This window comes from Lingula anatina, chromosome 7 (genome assembly GCF_051362555.1).
Source record: "Lingula anatina isolate TDL-2025a chromosome 7, LinAna3.0, whole genome shotgun sequence".
Taxonomy (NCBI): domain Eukaryota; kingdom Metazoa; phylum Brachiopoda; class Lingulata; order Lingulida; family Lingulidae; genus Lingula; species Lingula anatina.
The window spans coordinates 3690751-3709819 of NC_141773.1; the positions used below are offsets into that span (position 1 = coordinate 3690751).

Genomic DNA, 19069 nt, shown 5'->3' on the forward strand with positions numbered 1-19069 from the left:
CGTGATCTCTTCAACCGTTGACTTTGGTCGTGGGTTCTGTAAAAAAAATGCACACGTTTTAGAGCAGCGTCATCCACAATTTTAAAATATAGGTTTCATCATACATGCCTAATCCCCAATAAATATTTCGCATCATTTACAAAGAATAGCAAATGAGCTGTCCCCATATTCAAGACTTTGTTTATTTTACATACGATACGGACGGTGACATACCGCAGGAACACACAACAAAATATACTCTGTACATATCTCTTCGTGAATAGATATCGAACAGCAAATTAATTGTTCATCCTTTTATGACTGAAAGAAATAAACTACAAGGTATCCCCCCGGGCAAATCCAGGATCTCCGCGGGGCACCCAACGCACTGTCATGGAAGAGTGTGATATTGGGATTGAAATGCGAAATTTCAGGTATTTGCTACACATGAAAAATTACATCCGTGTGCTGCAGTGTCGCTTTTGGATGTGAGTTGACGAAGAGGACCGACTTTTGATAAGGTGTCGTGATGACATGGATCTCTGGATTTACCTTTGATGTTTGAAAAATTTCGTCTTACCTGCGTTCTCTCTACAGTTTCCGGCAAGTTGTAAAAACTCAGTCCTTGCTGCAAATCCTGCCAAAATAGACTTGTGTTGGTTTCTTTGATTGCGCACGCATCCATTTGTACCTTTTAATAGCATAAATATTCGTATCAATTTTCAGTACATATTTCTATCGCACTATTTCTTAGATATCATATTATTATAGTTAGAAAGGAGGTTTTCAAGCCCCGAACTCTACGGCACGGTACACTTTTAAATGCAATTTTTTGGTCTTAGTATAAGTTGTTATTTTAAGCAACCAATGCAATTTTTTAGTCTTAAAAAGCTGGTATTTTTAGCCACCGACTGGGTCTAATTTACAGTTCTTGCTATTATTAGCAAGAGCTGTAATCAGGAGCTGTTTTTAACTATTTACTTGGATTAGGAAGAAGTAGCTTCCCGTTTTATTTTATTTAAAAAAAAAAATTATAGATCAAACTGTTTTATAACCAAAACTTAGTGCATCTGCGCCCAATGACCAATGGGCTGTTGATGTAAACACAAAATGCATACCCCTGTAGGTTATAGTGTATATGTGAATGGGGAGTGTGCGTAAGAATAACAACAACGTCTTAATAAAAGAGAACGAACAATGACCGTCCCGTAGACTTTGACAGCACTGCATGCTAAAACGTTTTACATAAGAACATGTGAATGTTAATTCGTCATTTGCGGGTAGACAGAGAACAATTATACCATGCTTATAGCTCAAAAGCTTTTAATTTTCCTTTTTTTTCAGAGATGATGAACAGAGAACAGCTCTAACGTACCTTTGTGTTCATGAGACTTGCTGGAGAATGCCGTATACCTCGTCCTAATAGTGACTGCGCAAGACGCTCATACATGGAATAGAATAATACAAATCTTTTCTCACAAGCACAATAGGTTAAACCGCTCGGGCAGTTTTTGAAGGCGAACATTGCATAACTGCCCCTTGCAACACAAATGAGTTTTTATCACAATAAATCAGTTGAAAAAATCTTTACTTCGTTATTTTTTAAAGCTAGGTGAGGATTAAGTGCAACAGTGAGAATCCATTAAGCACGCGTTTAACGCAAACATTTTATCACCGACGTTAGTAATATATATATTGCTTCTGACCCTGCGAAGGCCTATTATCACGTCGTGTATAAGTTTCTCGCGACCCGGAGTTACTGTACGCGCTGGATTAAGGGTCGTCCTTCAGAGTTTAGTAGAGCAATAAATCTCGTAGGCCCGTATATACAGACTTGACATTTAATATGGAATATTTTTTCCAAATCATTTTTCATCAGTTTTTTTCCTATTTTACTGACTGATAAATGAAAATAAGGATTAAAATCGTGTTCTAATAACTTTTAATTATCTCTTTGTTGTCATTGTGACATCAGTTCATTAATGGAATTCGCCAGAGAAGCAAACAAAAACACATTGCCTTTTCTACTTCATACGACAACCATTAAATGAGATATTTTGGATCTCCATATTTTCCAAATTATTATCTGTAAAAGAGTTACACGCTCCACAAAGGACCCTCATGTCAGTGTCTATTCACAGTAACAGTCGCTGTTACGCCTGACCTCTTCTGGCTGCTACCAGCGCTCTCAAGCGGCAAGGCATTCCTTGGGATATGTTTTTAGAGTTCAATCTGGAATAACATTCCAGGCATCGGTCGAAATCTGTCCAATTTGGCCCAGTTTTGTTGTAGGACATGTAGGCCATTCATTTGGCGAGTAATGGCCTACCCACATATTGTCTACGTGGTTCAAATATGGCGGTTTTGATGACCAAGGTAGCTGTTCATTCCCTTGGTTCTCTAAGTAATCTGTTATTAAAAGTGCTCTGTGTGAACCGGCAATCCCACCGTACAACCTAAAATTGTTCTTAAGGTGCCCCCTATCAAATGATAGTCAAGTGTTTCCCAGATTATTCCTTTATTTAATCTGGTTCAGGTTTTCGTCGATGACTGCCATTGGTGTTTTGGCACCAATGTGGTATCCACTTCAAATACTGACGCTGTTAATGACCTAAGTCACTTTAGAGGCGGCACACACTTCGTCGTTGGCCTCTTCTGGATGTCTGTAAACTCTGTTTTGACTAGTTGAGCGGTACAGGTGAAATCTGACCTCAATAAAGAAAGCCACGAGGTTTTAGTGCTCAACCCAGAAACGGTCATGGTCCCTAATTCATTAGAGAAACATACAACGATGTTTTGCTGTTTACAGTGGGTTCCTCGGAGGTCGTCTGGTATTCTAACCTGCTAAAACCAGTTTGGTGTTCGCTAAGGGCCTTGAAAAATGCGTTTTGGTGGCTATTTACCCCTCATTCTGAACGGACTGGGTGGTTTTTGTTTAGTTGCTATAGCATATCCTGAAAGACAGTGGGTCCTGTACTCTGGTGGTAAGATTTTAATACATTGGGTGTTGCCTCTATGTAGGTACATCAGTCTGGGCATTACTCTATAAAACTGTGCGGACCGTTTCGTTTGGCGCAATTAACTGTCTGGCAATGTCTGTCTTTTTCGCGCCATTTTGCCACAGATTAACAAACTTGCAAAGCACTGCATAGCTCATTTTACACACTGCAAAACCGAACACTTGCATGCAAAATTTCAAATTCTTCTATGCAGTAGTTGCCGACATATGGATACTTTTTTGACAGAACCGTGCTTTGCCAAAGCCAAGCTTTGACCTGCCAAAAGGAGCACTACCCAATTAAATTACTTCATATTACATAATGCAGCAGCGTAACAAACCTGGTATTCAGTTAATTGGAAGCGACACACCTGACTACACACTTCTCCATTCACATATCTTATATGAGATCTTAGTTTTTTGAAAAAAGAACGCATTTCTACCTAGGCACACCTTCGAAACTGAAATATTCCATATTAAATGTCAAGTCTGTAGTAGTATGACGCTGCTGTCGACATGTCGAACTGCTTCTTCAATAAACGCATAAACCGAAACGCTCCATACTGGTTCGATACAAGCAAGTTGCTTTTGGCTGGGGAGATCGATGGCGCAGCAATTTTCACTCATCAGTTGCACGATTTTCTTCGTTACGAAATAGCTGTAGATAAGGCGCACAATATCTGTACCTGGCGGTGGACCGGCGGCGGCGTCTTTTTTTCTTGCCTAGAGCTACGTCGAACTTCGGGAACAGCCGCAAGAACGCCAACCAATCTGTATACCCCATCTCGATGACCGCGGCAACGGAATCACCCTCTGCGTAGCTGATTCTAACAGGGGATCTTTTGTCGTCTAACGACAACGTGTAGCCATCGCAGAACGGAACTGCTTAAACTTGCTCCTCTAAAAAGACCTCTTCAATTTCTTCTGCGTGTCAGTTGTGTATTTATTCTCAGGCCACGCTACAAGCAATCCTTTTAGAAAAGTTCTGAACAAAAAAGAACTAAAGATTCTAACGTGCATTTGCTTAAAGCCAACAAGTCACTGCACAGAAAGTTTCCCACGGGCAAGACTTTTGTCGACAGTTTACTTCAACGTAACTGGTATCAGGTGAAAAATCCCGACGCTGTTTTTGCTGTCGGAAAAGTTATCATGAACAAGATGGTTGACGGTGGAACAGGGTGGGCAGTGCAAATGGCGGTGGACAGTAATAAACCCGTCTACGTGTTTGACTCTTTTAAAAACGAAAGGACTGGAGGAAGGGTCATGTCAATGGTACACGTTTGATTTTGTAATGAAAATTTTCGAATTATAACTAGATGTCCCAGAACTCACACATAATTTCGCAGGAATTGGCACTCGTGCTTTGACAGATAAAGGGAAATCTGCCATAGGGGAGGTATTTGAAAGAACGAATTTTTAAATAATAGAAAATAATCGTCATTAAAATTCGCTGACAATGAGGTTTGAAGTGGACAAAACGAACTTTCTGTATGTTTCAATGTCAATTGTCATACATTTGACTGATGTAGACGGTGGGACGTGGGGTCGGACAATAGAAATGAATTATAACCGTTTTCTAAAGCTTCAAAACTTTAAAGTTACAATGACCAGTGCTATGACCCGTGGGTCCGGCAACAGAGAAGAAATGATAATGACAAAACGTTTTATGTAATAAAATAATCGTCATTAAAATTTGCTAGCAAAGGGGATTTAAAATTACAATGAGAAGTTTCGAGAAGACACACATACTAAAATGACCAGCACTACGATCCGTGGGGTTACACGTTTAGTTTAAACAAACGACGGCCAGTGCTGTCAAAGTCTACGGGACGGTGATTGTTCGTTCTCTTTTATTAATCTGAAGATAAGATAAGATAAGATAAGAGTTTAATTAGCCAATTATAAAAATCGGAAATCATTTTCCTTTTGGAGCAATATACAGAGTAAAATAATAGAATAATGCAATATATAAATAAATTAAGAATTTGGTTTTGAGACGTTGTTGTTATTCTTAGCACGCTCCCCATTCACACATACACTATAACCTACAGGGGTATGCATTTTGTGTTTACATCAACAGCCCAGTGGTCATTGGGCGCAGATGCACTAAGCTGTGGTTATAAAACAGTTTGATCTATAATTAAAAAAAATAATAAAATAAAACGGGAAGCTACTTCTACCTAATCCAAATAGATAGTTAAAAACAGCTCCTGTTTACAGCTCCTGCTAAAGATAGCAAGAATTGTAAATCAGAGCCAGTCGGTGGCTAAAAAAAGCAGCTTACTAAGATTAAAAAATTGCATTTAAAAAGTGTACCGTGCCTGAAAACATCCTCTCTTACTACTATCATCTTACTGTTCATGGGCCTTCCCAATTTTCACCTGTTTTTTTTTCAAATGTCTCTTTTAAATATATGTTAAAACTGTTTTTAGTAGGGGATATGCGTTAGCACAGTTCTGCTCCTTGTTTCAGAACTAAATTTCAATGTTCTTATTTTTGTGTCAAGTAAATTATTCGTGTTCCTTGGTCTTTGGCTCATCTTATTAAGTGTGTCTTTTGACATTGCTGTACGTTTCTTTATTTCTGTGTCACATTTCGCATCTGATGTCAACATGAACCCGAGATATTTAAATTGGTATAGTTGTTTTAATTTTATTTCTTTGCTAAGTTTGAATTTAAACTACCGTGAACGGTAAACTGTTTATACTGTATATTTATCTATTTTTAAGCTCAAAATGATGGGTGTTGAATTTGTAATGAACAATTTGCACTAAAGCGATACACAGTCTTGGTATCATTGGGTGCATTCCCAGAGATTTAGATCTATCCTGAGATTAAGATTTAGATCGACCTAACTCCATGGGGGTTCACGCTAAATTGCAGTCAGCCGAGCGCGCACCATAGTTAATTACCCCTTAACAGCTTTTAGTTGGCGGGACAGACGCTTAAGCAGGCTAAGCTGACAGTAATCTAGTGAAACTCCCCACAGGGATAGATCGATCTAAAATCTATGGAAATGGGGTCTTTATTTTGCCAAGTTCGACTTTTCTGCCATTGAAATTAACCAGATACATTAATCCTACAACGGTTAATGCAGCTTTATATATCAATTAGCTATGATGGCTGACCTTTAAGACTTACAGGAAGGTGAACCTACCCCTGTAGTAGTATACCAGTATTTTTCAAATCCTTGGAAGTGATGTATCTGGGCTGAGAATTCAATGTGTAGATACAGGATGAATGTAATGAATTTCTATATGTTGTCATATACAACATACTGGTACCGTTATTCAAATATCAAAATGCAAGCGTTTATGAAAGCAGTAACTTTATTATTTATCACTCATATTATTCAAGTGTCATGTCACGGCGTTCATACATCAACGATCATGGTACTTCAGTTTATTCTTTTTTCGGTCCATTGGATGAGCTCGTTGTTGGACAGTCGTTGGCTTGTTGCAAAGGCCTAAGGCTGTCGGCGCATGAAGTTCCTTGTCTTCCACTTCTTCTTCTTCTTTCAGTTTTTCCGCAGAGTACGAGTATTGTGTCCCGTCTTTTCTGATGGTATGGCTCAGAGATTTCATTTGTCTTTTTCTGATTGTTTTCATCAGTGAGCGCTGTACTCCTGCAAGTTGTAACAATTCTTCAGTCTTTCTTTCTGTCCTGGATATTCTCAACATGTCCGTAGCTTCCAGTTTCTTCTCTGTGTTGTTGAAGATATCCCAGTATTCACAATAATGCAAGAAGACTCACCAGACGTAGGATTTCAATGTTCTTATTTTTGTGTCAAGTAAATTATTCGTGTTCCTTGGTCTTTGGCTCATCTTATTAAGTGTGTCTTTTGACATTGCTGTACGTTTCTTTATTTCTGTGTCACATTTCGCATCTGATGTCAACATGAACCCGAGATATTTAAATTGGTATAGTTGTTTTAATTTTATTTCTTTGCTAAGTTTACATTTAAGTATTTGTTTTTGCTTTGATACTACCATGTATTCAATTTATTTGGCATATAGTTCCAGTCTCATTTTCCTGTTTTCTTTTGACTGTATTCTTTTCTGTGTATTCAGAATTCTTAGGAGTTGTTACCATAATCTACAATGAGGACCGTTCTCTTGATACCTTTGATTGTTGATGTTTTGTTCATTAACTATTATTCCATCATGATCAGAGATGTTGCTTAGAATTATTTCACTATGGATATTAAAGAGGTCAGGTGACAGCACACATCTATGTCTCACTCCTCTACGTATTATCATTTACGCTGATATTTATTTTAAGTAGAGGGAAACAAAAGAGGACGAGAAAGACAGCAATGTAAAACGTTTGGGTGGCTGCGCGACGTTGTCATCTTCCTTGTATTTACTCCTATCAAACAATTATATAAAAAATTGGACAATGTGTTTACTCCCAGTGATTTACTTTTACTTTGTAACGGTCTGTTTTCGATCTTTTGGCATCCTGCAGTACACAGTTTTGTGGATAATGGCACACCCTTGAAATGTAAGATAAGAATTTTCTTCTCTGCCTTTTTTAAGACACTTAATTCCATTAAAATGTTAATTTTGCATTATAACGTCTCTTTCTTTGGTGGATCATGTGTGTTTTGTTCACAATTCAGTTTCCCTCTCGAACTGCACTACCAACCGTGAGAGACAGTTTAAAAGGCTTAAATGTGTAAGTTTATGATGATGGATACGCATGTGCTAAATGCTGCCTGTTGTTTGTAGACTACGTGTACAAAATGATAGAAACCTTCATTAAAAAATACACCAAACGTGAAAATACATATAAGAATAGAGATATTACGCTAGAAGTGATGTGCAACAAAAATTATTACTGCTCGCCTGGTAATGGTAATATAAAGGAATGGGATGGTTTAGGTAGTAGATATGTCCATATATCGGTACTGAAAACAGGACAAAATATTTAAGAAAGAAAGTTCACAAAAAAAGGTCCTACCTACCTTGTTGTTCGATTTCACGAAAAGTAAGGAAAATGGAAAACGCCTTCCGGGTCTTAAAAAAATGGCAGTTCAAGCTTGAAGCAGTAAAGAAAATGGAAAACGCCTCTCGGGTCTTAAAAAAATGGCAGTTCAAGCTTGAGCACCGACTTCTGAACAATTTACGCTCTGCTGATGTTACTTATATAAAAACACAGTGATGAGACCACCAACGTGTTAAATGTCATGATCACATTGCGCATGCGTTAAGTAACTGGGTTACACAGTCAACTTTAGGAGATTTAAATAGCGCAAATCCCTACAGAATATTAATTTAGGATAATTTAAATTATTAAAATAGGTGCGTCGATATGGTTTTCTTAACAGCAATTTTCATGTTATTTAGTGACTATAATCCATAAAATGATGAAATTCAAAATAATTTGAGGTTTCAAAATGCTCGTGATTTGAACCATTGCCCCTTGTAAATGCTAGTAATTTTAGACTTATGCCTATACCACTTTCAATGGACCCGCACCATGCAGCAATTTTGAAATATATTGCCTGTTTTTTTAGAAATCCGGACTGACTACCAAAATGAAAGATACTGATTTTTAAACGTAATTACGACTACGTCTCGGCCAATCGAGATACCACTAAGGGTACATACACTGCACTTTTAAACGACGTTTTCTCTACTAGTTGTCAATCATTTTGCGATGTCCATAGTTTAAGTCTAATTTCGTTCATTTTGCATTTAAATGTATTGAAACAAATCACGTCGGAAGTTTTAATTTGTTTTATTTGACACTAACTTGCAATTGTGAGGATAATTAGCCCAGTAATCTAACCTAAATTGACCTTCTTTAACTTTCTTTGTTTTTCATTTAAAGAATATTCCAATTTCTGTGCCATTTCTCATAAAGTACAACATGAAAGCAACTTAATAGAATGGCATTTACATGTACCAGTGTACCGGTCACAATCTTTAATAGTTTTGCGATATATATTACAGTTCAATAAAGATTTTAAAAATACCTCTGTGTACCAATCTTCAAAAAACACTACCGCCCCTATGTTTGGATTACGTACTGCCTTCATTGCAACGTGTGGCAAAAGGATACTACTATTTCTAGTACTACTTTTACTACGTGTACTAAAACCTGTGCTGGTACAACTACTACTAAAGATAATGATCACCAGGGAAATAATTATATAAAACGTTATTGTTATTTTTTATTCACGCACTTATAGGTAATAGTAACATATATATACGTTGATGCCTAGAACATTTTTGACATAACTATATTTTTCTAATATAATGGTTATCTGTACTACCCACTCTGTTTTCTTGACAGCTGTACCATTACTATATTACCAGGACAACACCACGAAAACAACTCCAAGAAAACAACATATACTATTCATGAAACCATATATGAACTGAGTAATGTTTATGGTGCACCTTTTTTCAAAATGTTTATAATAATGAAAATAAACAGATGAAAATGCAATGAGAATGAAAGAAAGAAACGTTCGTGATGCTTTATAATAGTATTAATGGGAAAACAAAAGTTATTACACGGAGACCGATGCCCAAGTGCAAGGATTGTCATCACCGCACCTTCGTCGTGTGTGTGTGTGTGTGTGTGTATTTGTGTGAAAATGAATATGACAATAACAACTTATTTACTCGTCTTTCATTGCCAAGATAACTCCACGAAAGGGGACAGAAAGCGTTCCACTGGATACTGTTGGTTGTCTATCCCATATTTCCTGCAAACAGCCAACAGATTTTTCTTTGCCTCATTTACAGATTTCCCCTTTACAGCTACCTGGCATAACAAGTTCTCAGAGGGCTCATTTTCTTTCAACTCGGACTCCATTGGAAATAATATTATTTCCCCTTTTTCATGAGCCTCAGCAAGGATCTCCAGTGTGGCAATGCCCGGTCGCGATAGTGCCTTGGCGTGGGCTGTTGTGGTACACATGACCCCTATCAGCTGACACCTTGGCTCCAATGGCCAGACGCGTGGTTGTATCCCACATGCAATCAAGAAATTTAGGAAAAGGATATCTGTTTCGAAGACGGTGCGTATCCAGTTCCGGTAATGGGCGCCGGTTACTCGTCCGTTGATCTCGATCAGTTTCGGTCCCGTCGGCGCCATTTTAAACTCGACACTATACACTCCATCTGTGAGACCAACCGCGTCAACACACTGCTTTGTGGCCATTACCATCTGCCGCTGCTTGTCAAGGGGTAAACATGACGGCATACACGATGAAGTCTCAAAAAAGAGAGGAAAGCGGGTAGGTCCACAATCAGAGATGAATGCCGCTAAAATCTTTCCTCGAAACATGACGACCTCCACCCCATGTTTTGTTCCTAGTGAATACTCTGCTAGGTGCATTTCCTTGCCGTAACCAATGCCAAACGCTTTTTCATCCGTGTTCTGTAATGTTTTCTGAATGCTGTTGAAGTATTTCAGACACTCTTTCTCGTCTTTTACCAGATGGATACCGAAGGAATATGCCCCGTATTCCGGCTTCAGAATGGCGGGATACCTAATAAGATTTGAGGATCCCTTCACATCTTCAGGTCGGACAATTTCGTGTATCTTGACTGCATATAGATGAGGTTTTGGCAAGAAAGAGCTGCAGGTCGACGATGCCAACAAAGCATTTTGGCTCAAACTTTTCTTCTTAGCCATTCTTGAAGCCTCGGGGGTATTTCCAAGCATGCGCAGTGCTTCGCACACCAAAGCCGTCAGAGGAACGTAATTCTCGTCCACTGTCATGCATCCGTCTACGTCTAGGCCTTGTGTGCGCAGTAGATGGACAATTTTCTTGGTATTTTCATCATCGTGGCTGTGGTCTTCTATATCACATTGGATAAACTTGTATACCCTTTTCACCGCACTGTGGTTAGGATCAGGGTCAATCAAAATGATCTGAAATGAGTTAAAAGACGCACATGCATTAAGGAGCATTCTTTAACAAGACTTCATTTCAAGGTAGGTACGACTATTACCTTGATATCAATAACAATTCTGATACTTTTCTAATAAAACTTCTTATAAAAATAAATTTCATATAGACTTTAAACGGCAAGTTTACGACATGATATATATTTAAAGTAAAGTAAATAAAAAAAATGTATAACATTTTTTTCAAATCACGGACCCTCTAAATTCAAGTGTTAAATATGTATTTCTACTGCTGAAAACATTTACCTTAACATTGTACTCCTCGGCAGCTCTCCAAACGAACTCTTTACGTATCCTTTCTCCTCCACCAATAAGGAGGATTTTCTTTCCTCGAAGAAGAAATCGCTGACTACGGTTGACCATGGTTGCCACCAGGGGGCGCACGCTGCTTCCAAGCTCGGCAGGGTTCTGCAATTCGCACATCTGTGTGTTTTCAATGATTTTCCTGCTGTTATTGACACTGACAGCAACGGCCTCATAACTGCCGGCTTCTTGCTGAGTCAAGACAAAATTGACTCCTGAAAAATATAAATATATCTAAAAAAAAATGTAGCTTTTTATCATGCAATAAAGCCAGAGCAAGCGAATCTAGTTACCACCATTTCTGAGTCGTCTTTGTACTGCGTAAGCCTGTTATCTCATATACACTACTTAAAAGAAGTTATGGTACGCTTAGAACAGCTGATGTTTAGATATAAAGTTTACTGTTCAATAACTTAAACCATAAAATTATAATTGTTTACCATTATATTTTAATAATCGTGAATTGTATTTGAAGCCAAGTAATTTGTTTATTTATTTATTTTTTACTTATTTCACCCACCAAAATAAGCCTGTTATCTCATATACACTACTTAAAAGAAGTTAGGGAACGTTTAGAACAGCTGATGTTAAGAAAGAAAGTTTACTGTTCAATAACTGTAAGCGTAAAAATTACAAATTATAGATTTTTATTGTTTACCATAAAAAAATTTAAATCGTGCATTGTGTTTGAACGTATGCAATTTTATCTTTATTTTTACTTTTTTCACCCGCCATTATAAAAATAATAATATTTACTTTTAGCGAGCAAAAAATATTTGAATTGCAACACTGACATCCAATACATAATGACGACTTTGTCTTAGAATTGCTTAAATTTCATAATAGTAGGTATGTCTCAAACTTTTGCGTCTTAAAAGGCGGGTGTCGTTTACGCCCTTTTGAGCAGTATATTATTTGCATTCAAAAAAATGTTAACTTTAGAGATATACACAATATTGTTTTAAATCTTAAATTATTCAAATATTTACCTATAATGCCTGTTTCTGCCAATAATCCACCGCGTTCTTTGTTGAGACAGTTCTCGTGCTTCATCCAATTTCCCAATATATCCTCCGCTTTTTCTTTAATCATTGAACGTATCTGTAAATCATGTACATAATATAAATTCTATTTTTTACAGATTTTGTGGCTTAAATGTATTGCCATTACCTCATTGCTTCTGCAGGGATCTCAGCTTTTTAACTAAGTTACTTCAAAGACCCACCTTTCCAATTTTGGATTTATTCTGTAACCCCCACTGAATCAGAAAGCTTTCCAGAGACAATGGTAAAGTATTGTTGCAATGGAGCGTTCTGTCCGCGTGACCAATGCCGCAGACAATGTCTGAAACCAGCTGATTCCCATCAGGAGTGCAGCAGACGACAGCTCGTATTGTGCAGGACAATGCCTTTGACTTGATGCCGACTGAAAGAAAAGCAGAACAAAGATGTCAGTAAACTGGTCGCGTGATTCCTTTATGAGAAAATACATGGGGTATATTCTTTAAATATAAAAGGCTCACACAACCATTCCATGCACTCATACATATTTTATAAATACTGGCATTTGCTGTATATATTTAACCTGTAAAGAAACGTACCTGCCTGTTCCTCATAGTCAAGATGAGGGACAGGTAGTGGTTTAAGAGTCTCACAAAATGCCTCCACTATGATACTCTCCCCATCTTCCAGAACAGCCAGACCTTGACATACGGCGCTGTAGATGTTCTCTACGTCTTTGGCAGAATGGTAGGTAACACTTCGTGACGCAGGCTCACCTGCCTTGACAACTACCTAGACAGTAAAAATATTTTGTGAAAATTGTTGTCAGCCCGTCAAACTCTAAACATATTAAACCACCAAACACGTATTTATACATATGAAAGATCGGGAGCAATATCAACTTGGAACAGCGGGTGACTGAAAAGAAAGGTTGTCAACTTTAATAATTTTACCCATTATTATTTTTGTAGAAGGAATTCTCTCTCTCTCTCTCTCTCTTTCTCTCTCTCAACACACACACAAACACATATACAGTTTACAAACACATAAAAAGAGGGATCCGCTGATAAACGTACCGCTTTAATCTCTTTTGTAGACAAAGAACTAATAAAAACATCCAACTCCTTCTTCGTTGCCTCTTTTCCGTCTTCTTTATCGTCAACAGTGACAACGGAAATATTATTTCTCTCCGAGTAATAAGGCATTCGTGATCTGAACACGAACGCCAACGTATCGGGAAAGGCAACACCAGCGTCCGCTACCAGAATACGAGTGAGAATTCGATCATCCAAATACTTCATCAAATCTTGCGTGACTCCTAGTGGGCAATCTAATTTTTTCTCAAATTCGACACTGGTGTGACTTTCACTGTGCAAGCGTACATCCGATATCTCCTCATCTGCAATAAGAGAAATAAAAATGAAAAAGTAAACAAATATTATATATAATACATCTTTTAAACAAGTATCTTAAAAATGAATTGATAAATAAATGAGAGTGAAGTTAACCGATGTTGTCACACAATGCTATATTTAACTTCTGGATATCATACCTATGGAAAGGTTAATAAAGTAAGTGACACGGCGAGGTGGAGTGAAGATGTCCAAAAATGTCCGACCACAAGAGTCAAATGTGACAGCCTTGTGTACTCGTAAGGTTTGCAGATCTCCTTCATTGGTGGGTTCTTTCTGAAGCCATGTTAAAGAGGGTACCAGTAACATACCACCAGGACACTGCTTCCCACCCTCTAAACACAGGTTCAGACAGGTGAGAGGTTCCCCCAGTACCACCATCGTGATCTCTTCAATCGTAGATTTAGTCCGCCGATTCTGTAAAAATTTGCAAGTGGCAGTGACATACTGTAGGAATACACATGAAAATGTACTATTTTAACATTAGCAGATAATTTTCTTCCATTCTTTTGACTGAAAGAAATAAGATGCAAGCTAGATGGACGAAAAAGACCCATTTTTATGAACGTTGATTGAAGGGTTCACTTGGGCCTTTCTGGATTAACTTATGGTATTTTGATAATTTCACATTATTACCTGCATTCTCTCTATGGTTTCTGGCAAGTCGTAAAATCCCAGTCCTTGCTGCAAATCATACCAAAACTGACTTTTCTTAATTTCTTCGAGTAAAGAGCAGTGGTCCATTTTACGTGCCTATTAGGGTAAATGTTCATATCAATAGATAATACTGCATCATTTACTGCACTATTTTTATTGGAATATGCAATAACTTCTGTTAACACACCATTTCCCTTCATTAGCTTGCACTCACCTATCGCGTTTAAATCTATTTTCTCATAAAGTACTAGTACTTGCTGGCATTTACACCACATCAGATGCCCTTTTCATAATACGTTACATGTCTGAATAGGAGACAAAGGGTAAATGTTATGAAATTATGATATTTAATATTTGTAAAACAAAGACATTTTAAATAGTGTTTTTACCTCTGAGAAGGAAGTTATGTTTGTGGTTCAGTTAGTTAATTTTTATTTTTGCAGCATTATGCAAATGCCATGGACAGATTTTTATTACGTTTATAGGATAGGTCACAACTTAGACAAGGAAAAATGTTTAGGTGTGAAGGTTGAAACGGATTACATCGTACCATATTGAATTGCAACTGATTACCATTGTAACGAAACGAACTCCCATGGCACTTAGATGTTCGCACTATTAAAATGATGATATTTTTCATTTATAAAGAGCGACACTTAGCTTATAAAAAGTGGCATATGTACATATGTATCTATTATCCCTGAAATAATGATGTTGATTTTGGTTAACAGCGCTAGATAGGGAACGACAGAACGTTCTCCTCAGATTTTTACAACAGTTTTCGTATGCAAGGCAGATCGATACCTCGGTATTTTCATGTTGTGGTTAAAACCAGACACATTCATCTTGTTTATGATAAACAGGTTGTCTTTAAATGGGACCAGTAGGATTAAAGACAGTATACAGCCATTTGTATGTTACAGCATTTTTTCTAATTCGCGGAAGGATATCCATAAGGGTTGAGAACAAATGGGAATTGGATTTGGATCAATGTAATGAAGTCTAATACATAACCAAATAGAACATAGAGGTACCGTCATACCTTAGAAGCCAAATAATGCATTTGTGAAAGCAGCCGTTTTGGTGATTATTTTTCAGTTTCAGGCATTTTTTATTTCGAAGAGTACAAGGCAGACAGCTAGAATACAAAGTGCATGTAGATCCTAGGGGTTGCTGCCTATTAAACAATGACTTAGGTTGGGCAAAATGTTAACCCTCAAATGGCAAAATTTACGTCTGATTTGAAACGATCCGTTCTCGAGTCTTCCAGATCATGCTTTACAATAGACACAGTGTCTTAGACTATGAACCATTCTTAAAAAATGTTTTGGCTTCAAAGCTCGAAGTTGCTGTATAACGTCACATTACTTTATGAACACTCATGTTTTCATTCGCAAACTGCACTACAAACTATTGAGAGAAAATGGGTTTAAAAATGGTATTTCATGATAAATATAATATAACTCTCACATGGGTATGAAATTGCCAAATGCTGTCTGTTCCCTGTACATGTATACATGTAGAATGACACGTACATTCATTCATACATTCAAAAATTTTAGTATTGCCCATATTGTAATACTTATATTAAGGTATGGGATGGGACCCTAACTATGTCAATATATCGGAATTGAAAATGGCAAAATCATGGAAAAAATAACCCATATTTTAGTTTAAAATTCTTACCTTGTTGTTAAGTAAAGAGCATTGAAAACGTCTCCCGGGTCTTCAGAAAGTAATATGTCGCCCTCAACCTTAAGACTCAGACTTCTTGCGCTGTGCCGATATTATTAATATCTAAACACAGTGATGAGACTGCCAACGTGTAAATGTCACAATCAGTTTGCGCATGCACTACACACTTTGTAACCATGCAGGTGGTACAATCGGCTCTTTGTAAATTAGAGATGTTTATTTCCACAAAAACATGAACTTAATAATAATTAATAATTTCAATGATCAACATAGGTGTGTCGATTTGATATTCCTAAGTGTATGGTTATGTTATTTATTGAAAAGGAATTCATATTCATATACGCTTGGTATTTGGTACATTCCCCCGGTATAAAGCTAGTGATTCTCTCTATAGAGAGATGTGTTCACATGTGTGACATAACTTTCCCCACATATTCAAACGCCCTGTTACTGTATATGCATTCAGTTCAACCTCATGGACTCTCCGGACCATGTTGTTATCAAGTTTTTCTCCAGTTTTCACAGCTATCAATGTAATTAAAGTTTTCAAGGTTATCATGTTACAAGTTTATATGTAATCAGTTTTTAAGTTTTAAGTTTATGGAGTTTCTTGAAATATGCAATCTATGAACTCCAAAAACGTTTCATCTGTTTTTAATCCACGGTTATGGTACAGTTACCTCGTATATTCTTCTGAAGACCCTTTTTGCCACCTAAAAATCTTAAGCAAACTGAGTATATTCTTCGGATATAATATAATATAATATAATATAATATAATATAATATAATATAATATATAAACATTTTTTCAAGAAATGACGAGCACTTACATAGAAATATTGACCTTTTACACTGTATGTCAAATGTCGCAACTATTTCTCATTTATGCTAAATGATCCAAACAAACCTAGCCGCAAAAGTAATATTTTTATTTGACACTTAAGGTAGCAATTAACAGTAAATGGCCAAAATGTGGGTGTTTTTCTGAATTTGTCAGTATTAGATAGATGAAATATCAACTACATATCAGCCTATCTTAAAATAATGGAAGTTTACAAATAAACCCGTAATTTTAGCCTAATTGCTGATTTACCCCTGTGGTAGCGTGTCTGAGTTTTAAAGTAGGTCACACTTGACCATATATGTGTTTGATAGGCAGCTCCACCGGCAGCTGTATATTTCCCCGTACTAGATTGCTGCTAAGCCTTTCACATTCTGTGAGTAACGTCCCGCTTTCGCTTGCCAAACAATACTTTTCATTTTGAATTTATCAGTGAACTTAATTCTGACGATCTACTAAAGCTCTAAAAAGCAGACATATAGATGAGACGTATATGGGCAAAGGCAATCCCCCTAGGTGTCACGTGGTGAAGAAGGCTGACGTCACGACTAACATGGTGGCTGCTGTCAATGCATGGAGGGGGCCTCCGGTTGAAAATGTTCAATAATAATGTTGAAAATGGATGAAAGTCATAGTGGCAGTTACATAGGCAGTGAGTAGAGGGTTGAACCAGTATAAATAACTAAATTTCTCAGCTTGCCAATGCAGCTCACTGGTTATATCTCGTTGGAATCTCCGGGGAGCACTAAAAGGCTGATTTCTCTGCTTCAGTTTATGGCTTAAAGAGAACGATTTAGACCAGTGTCAAAATTAATTAGAACTCTCAACCGAAGAAAGCTGGCATTCATTCGTTAGATCTAAGGTTTGTCTTAAAATATGTTTCTGGGATTTCATAACATCAGCTCTGTTTTCAACTTACGCGTGCTTTAGTTAGACTAGGGGGTCTCGTTGAACTGGAAAGCAGGTTTATTTTGATATCTCTGCTAATTTAAAACATGTCGCTAATTTGAGGCGCATCCTTGTTGATCCAAGTGAGGGCTCACGAGTCAAGCTGTCTACACATGTCCATTTGAAGTGGACTTCTAGTTTTTAAGGTGTTAAGATCATGTTGAGCACACCTATTAAGCATTATATCTCATTACGTAACGATTACATAATAAAATAAGGATATGAAATGAAAAGCTGTTGAAATAAGCTTTCTATTGATATGTAACATGTTGGTATATCTTGGGCGGTTTAGAAGATAGCTACCCCTGTTAATTGCTAACTTAATTGTGACATAAATTCTCCGTCTAACTTCTTTTGTTTATTTTAAGAAAAAATTAATTTCTATGCCTCCTTTCATGAAGTACAACATGAAATAAACTTAAAAAAATGCCATCCACATGTAGCATTGCGCTGGTCACAACCAATAATGCCGTTGCGTCATATAGTTATATAGCGTATTATAGTACAATAAAGATTACATACCTCGGAGTAAAAAAAAAAAAAAGACTGCCGATCCTAGGTTTGCCCCTCTATGTACTGCTTACTGCCCACATCCACATTGCAATGTTTGTTAAAAGGGCACCACTAGTAGTACTACCTGCGACTACTACTAAAAACAATGATCACGAGGGGAATAAACAGGCGTTGACAGTACAGTACGAATGAAAAGTGGAAAAGTTGCAGCGTCTTAGGTTTTACTCAAGTATGCTAGCTATTAAACTACTGTAGCAGAAATCAAAGGCTATGGAGACAGAGTCTATAAAGGATAGAAGTTTTCATCTGTGATATTTAGTCAGATAATGGTGCAATTAACAGCATTGTAAAACGCATAAAATAACCTTGGTTCTCGCTCATTCAATGATGTTGTAGTTACTTATCTAGGCTGATATTTAATGGATTTGTGTTAAAATGCATTCTGATAGTTTTCATTGAAACACACCCTGCATTCCTTACGGTTGGGTCACTGTCTTTCATGGCCAAGATAACTCCACGAAAGGGGACAGAAAGCGTTCCACTGGATACTGTTGGTTGTTTATCCCATATTTCCTGCAAACTGCCAACAGCTAGCTTTTTCTTCGCTTCATCTACAGATTTCCCCTTAACAGCTACATGACATAACGGCTTCTCAAAAGGCTCATTTTCCTCCAAGTTGGGCTCTGTTGGAAAGAAAATTATTTCTCCTTTTTCATGAGCCTCAGCAAGGATCTCCAGTGTAGCAATGCCCGGCCGCGATAGTGCCTTGGCGTGGGCTGTTGTGGTACACAT

General features: G+C 37.3%; 1 protein-coding gene across 1 annotated transcript; it reads right to left on the reverse strand.

The window, feature by feature from the left end:
* Window positions 1-8703: 8703 nt before the first annotated feature.
* Window positions 8704-19069, reverse strand: LOC106176029 (carnosine synthase 1-like). Its single transcript, XM_087017080.1, has 9 exons — window positions 18758-19069; window positions 14259-14375; window positions 13763-14039; window positions 13287-13609; window positions 12810-13002; window positions 12435-12634; window positions 12199-12310; window positions 11153-11424; window positions 8704-10870 (listed from the first exon to the last, which is right to left on the reverse strand). Exons 1-9 carry the CDS (start codon window positions 19067-19069, stop codon window positions 9620-9622), a joined length of 3057 nt encoding a protein of 1018 aa, XP_086873206.1. The 3' UTR covers window positions 8704-9619.

Coding starts and splice junctions, on each gene's coding strand:
- LOC106176029 (XM_087017080.1), bottom strand. CDS start 19,069: ATGTGTACCACAACAGCCCACGCCAAGGCACTATCGCGGCCGGGCATT. Junction 13,610..13,762: donor CTTTATTAACCTTTCCATAG/GTATGATATCCA, acceptor CTCTTATTGCAG/ATGAGGAGATATCGGATGTA. Junction 12,311..12,434: donor ATAAATCCAAAATTGGAAAG/GTGGGTCTTTGA, acceptor CATGATTTACAG/ATACGTTCAATGATTAAAGA.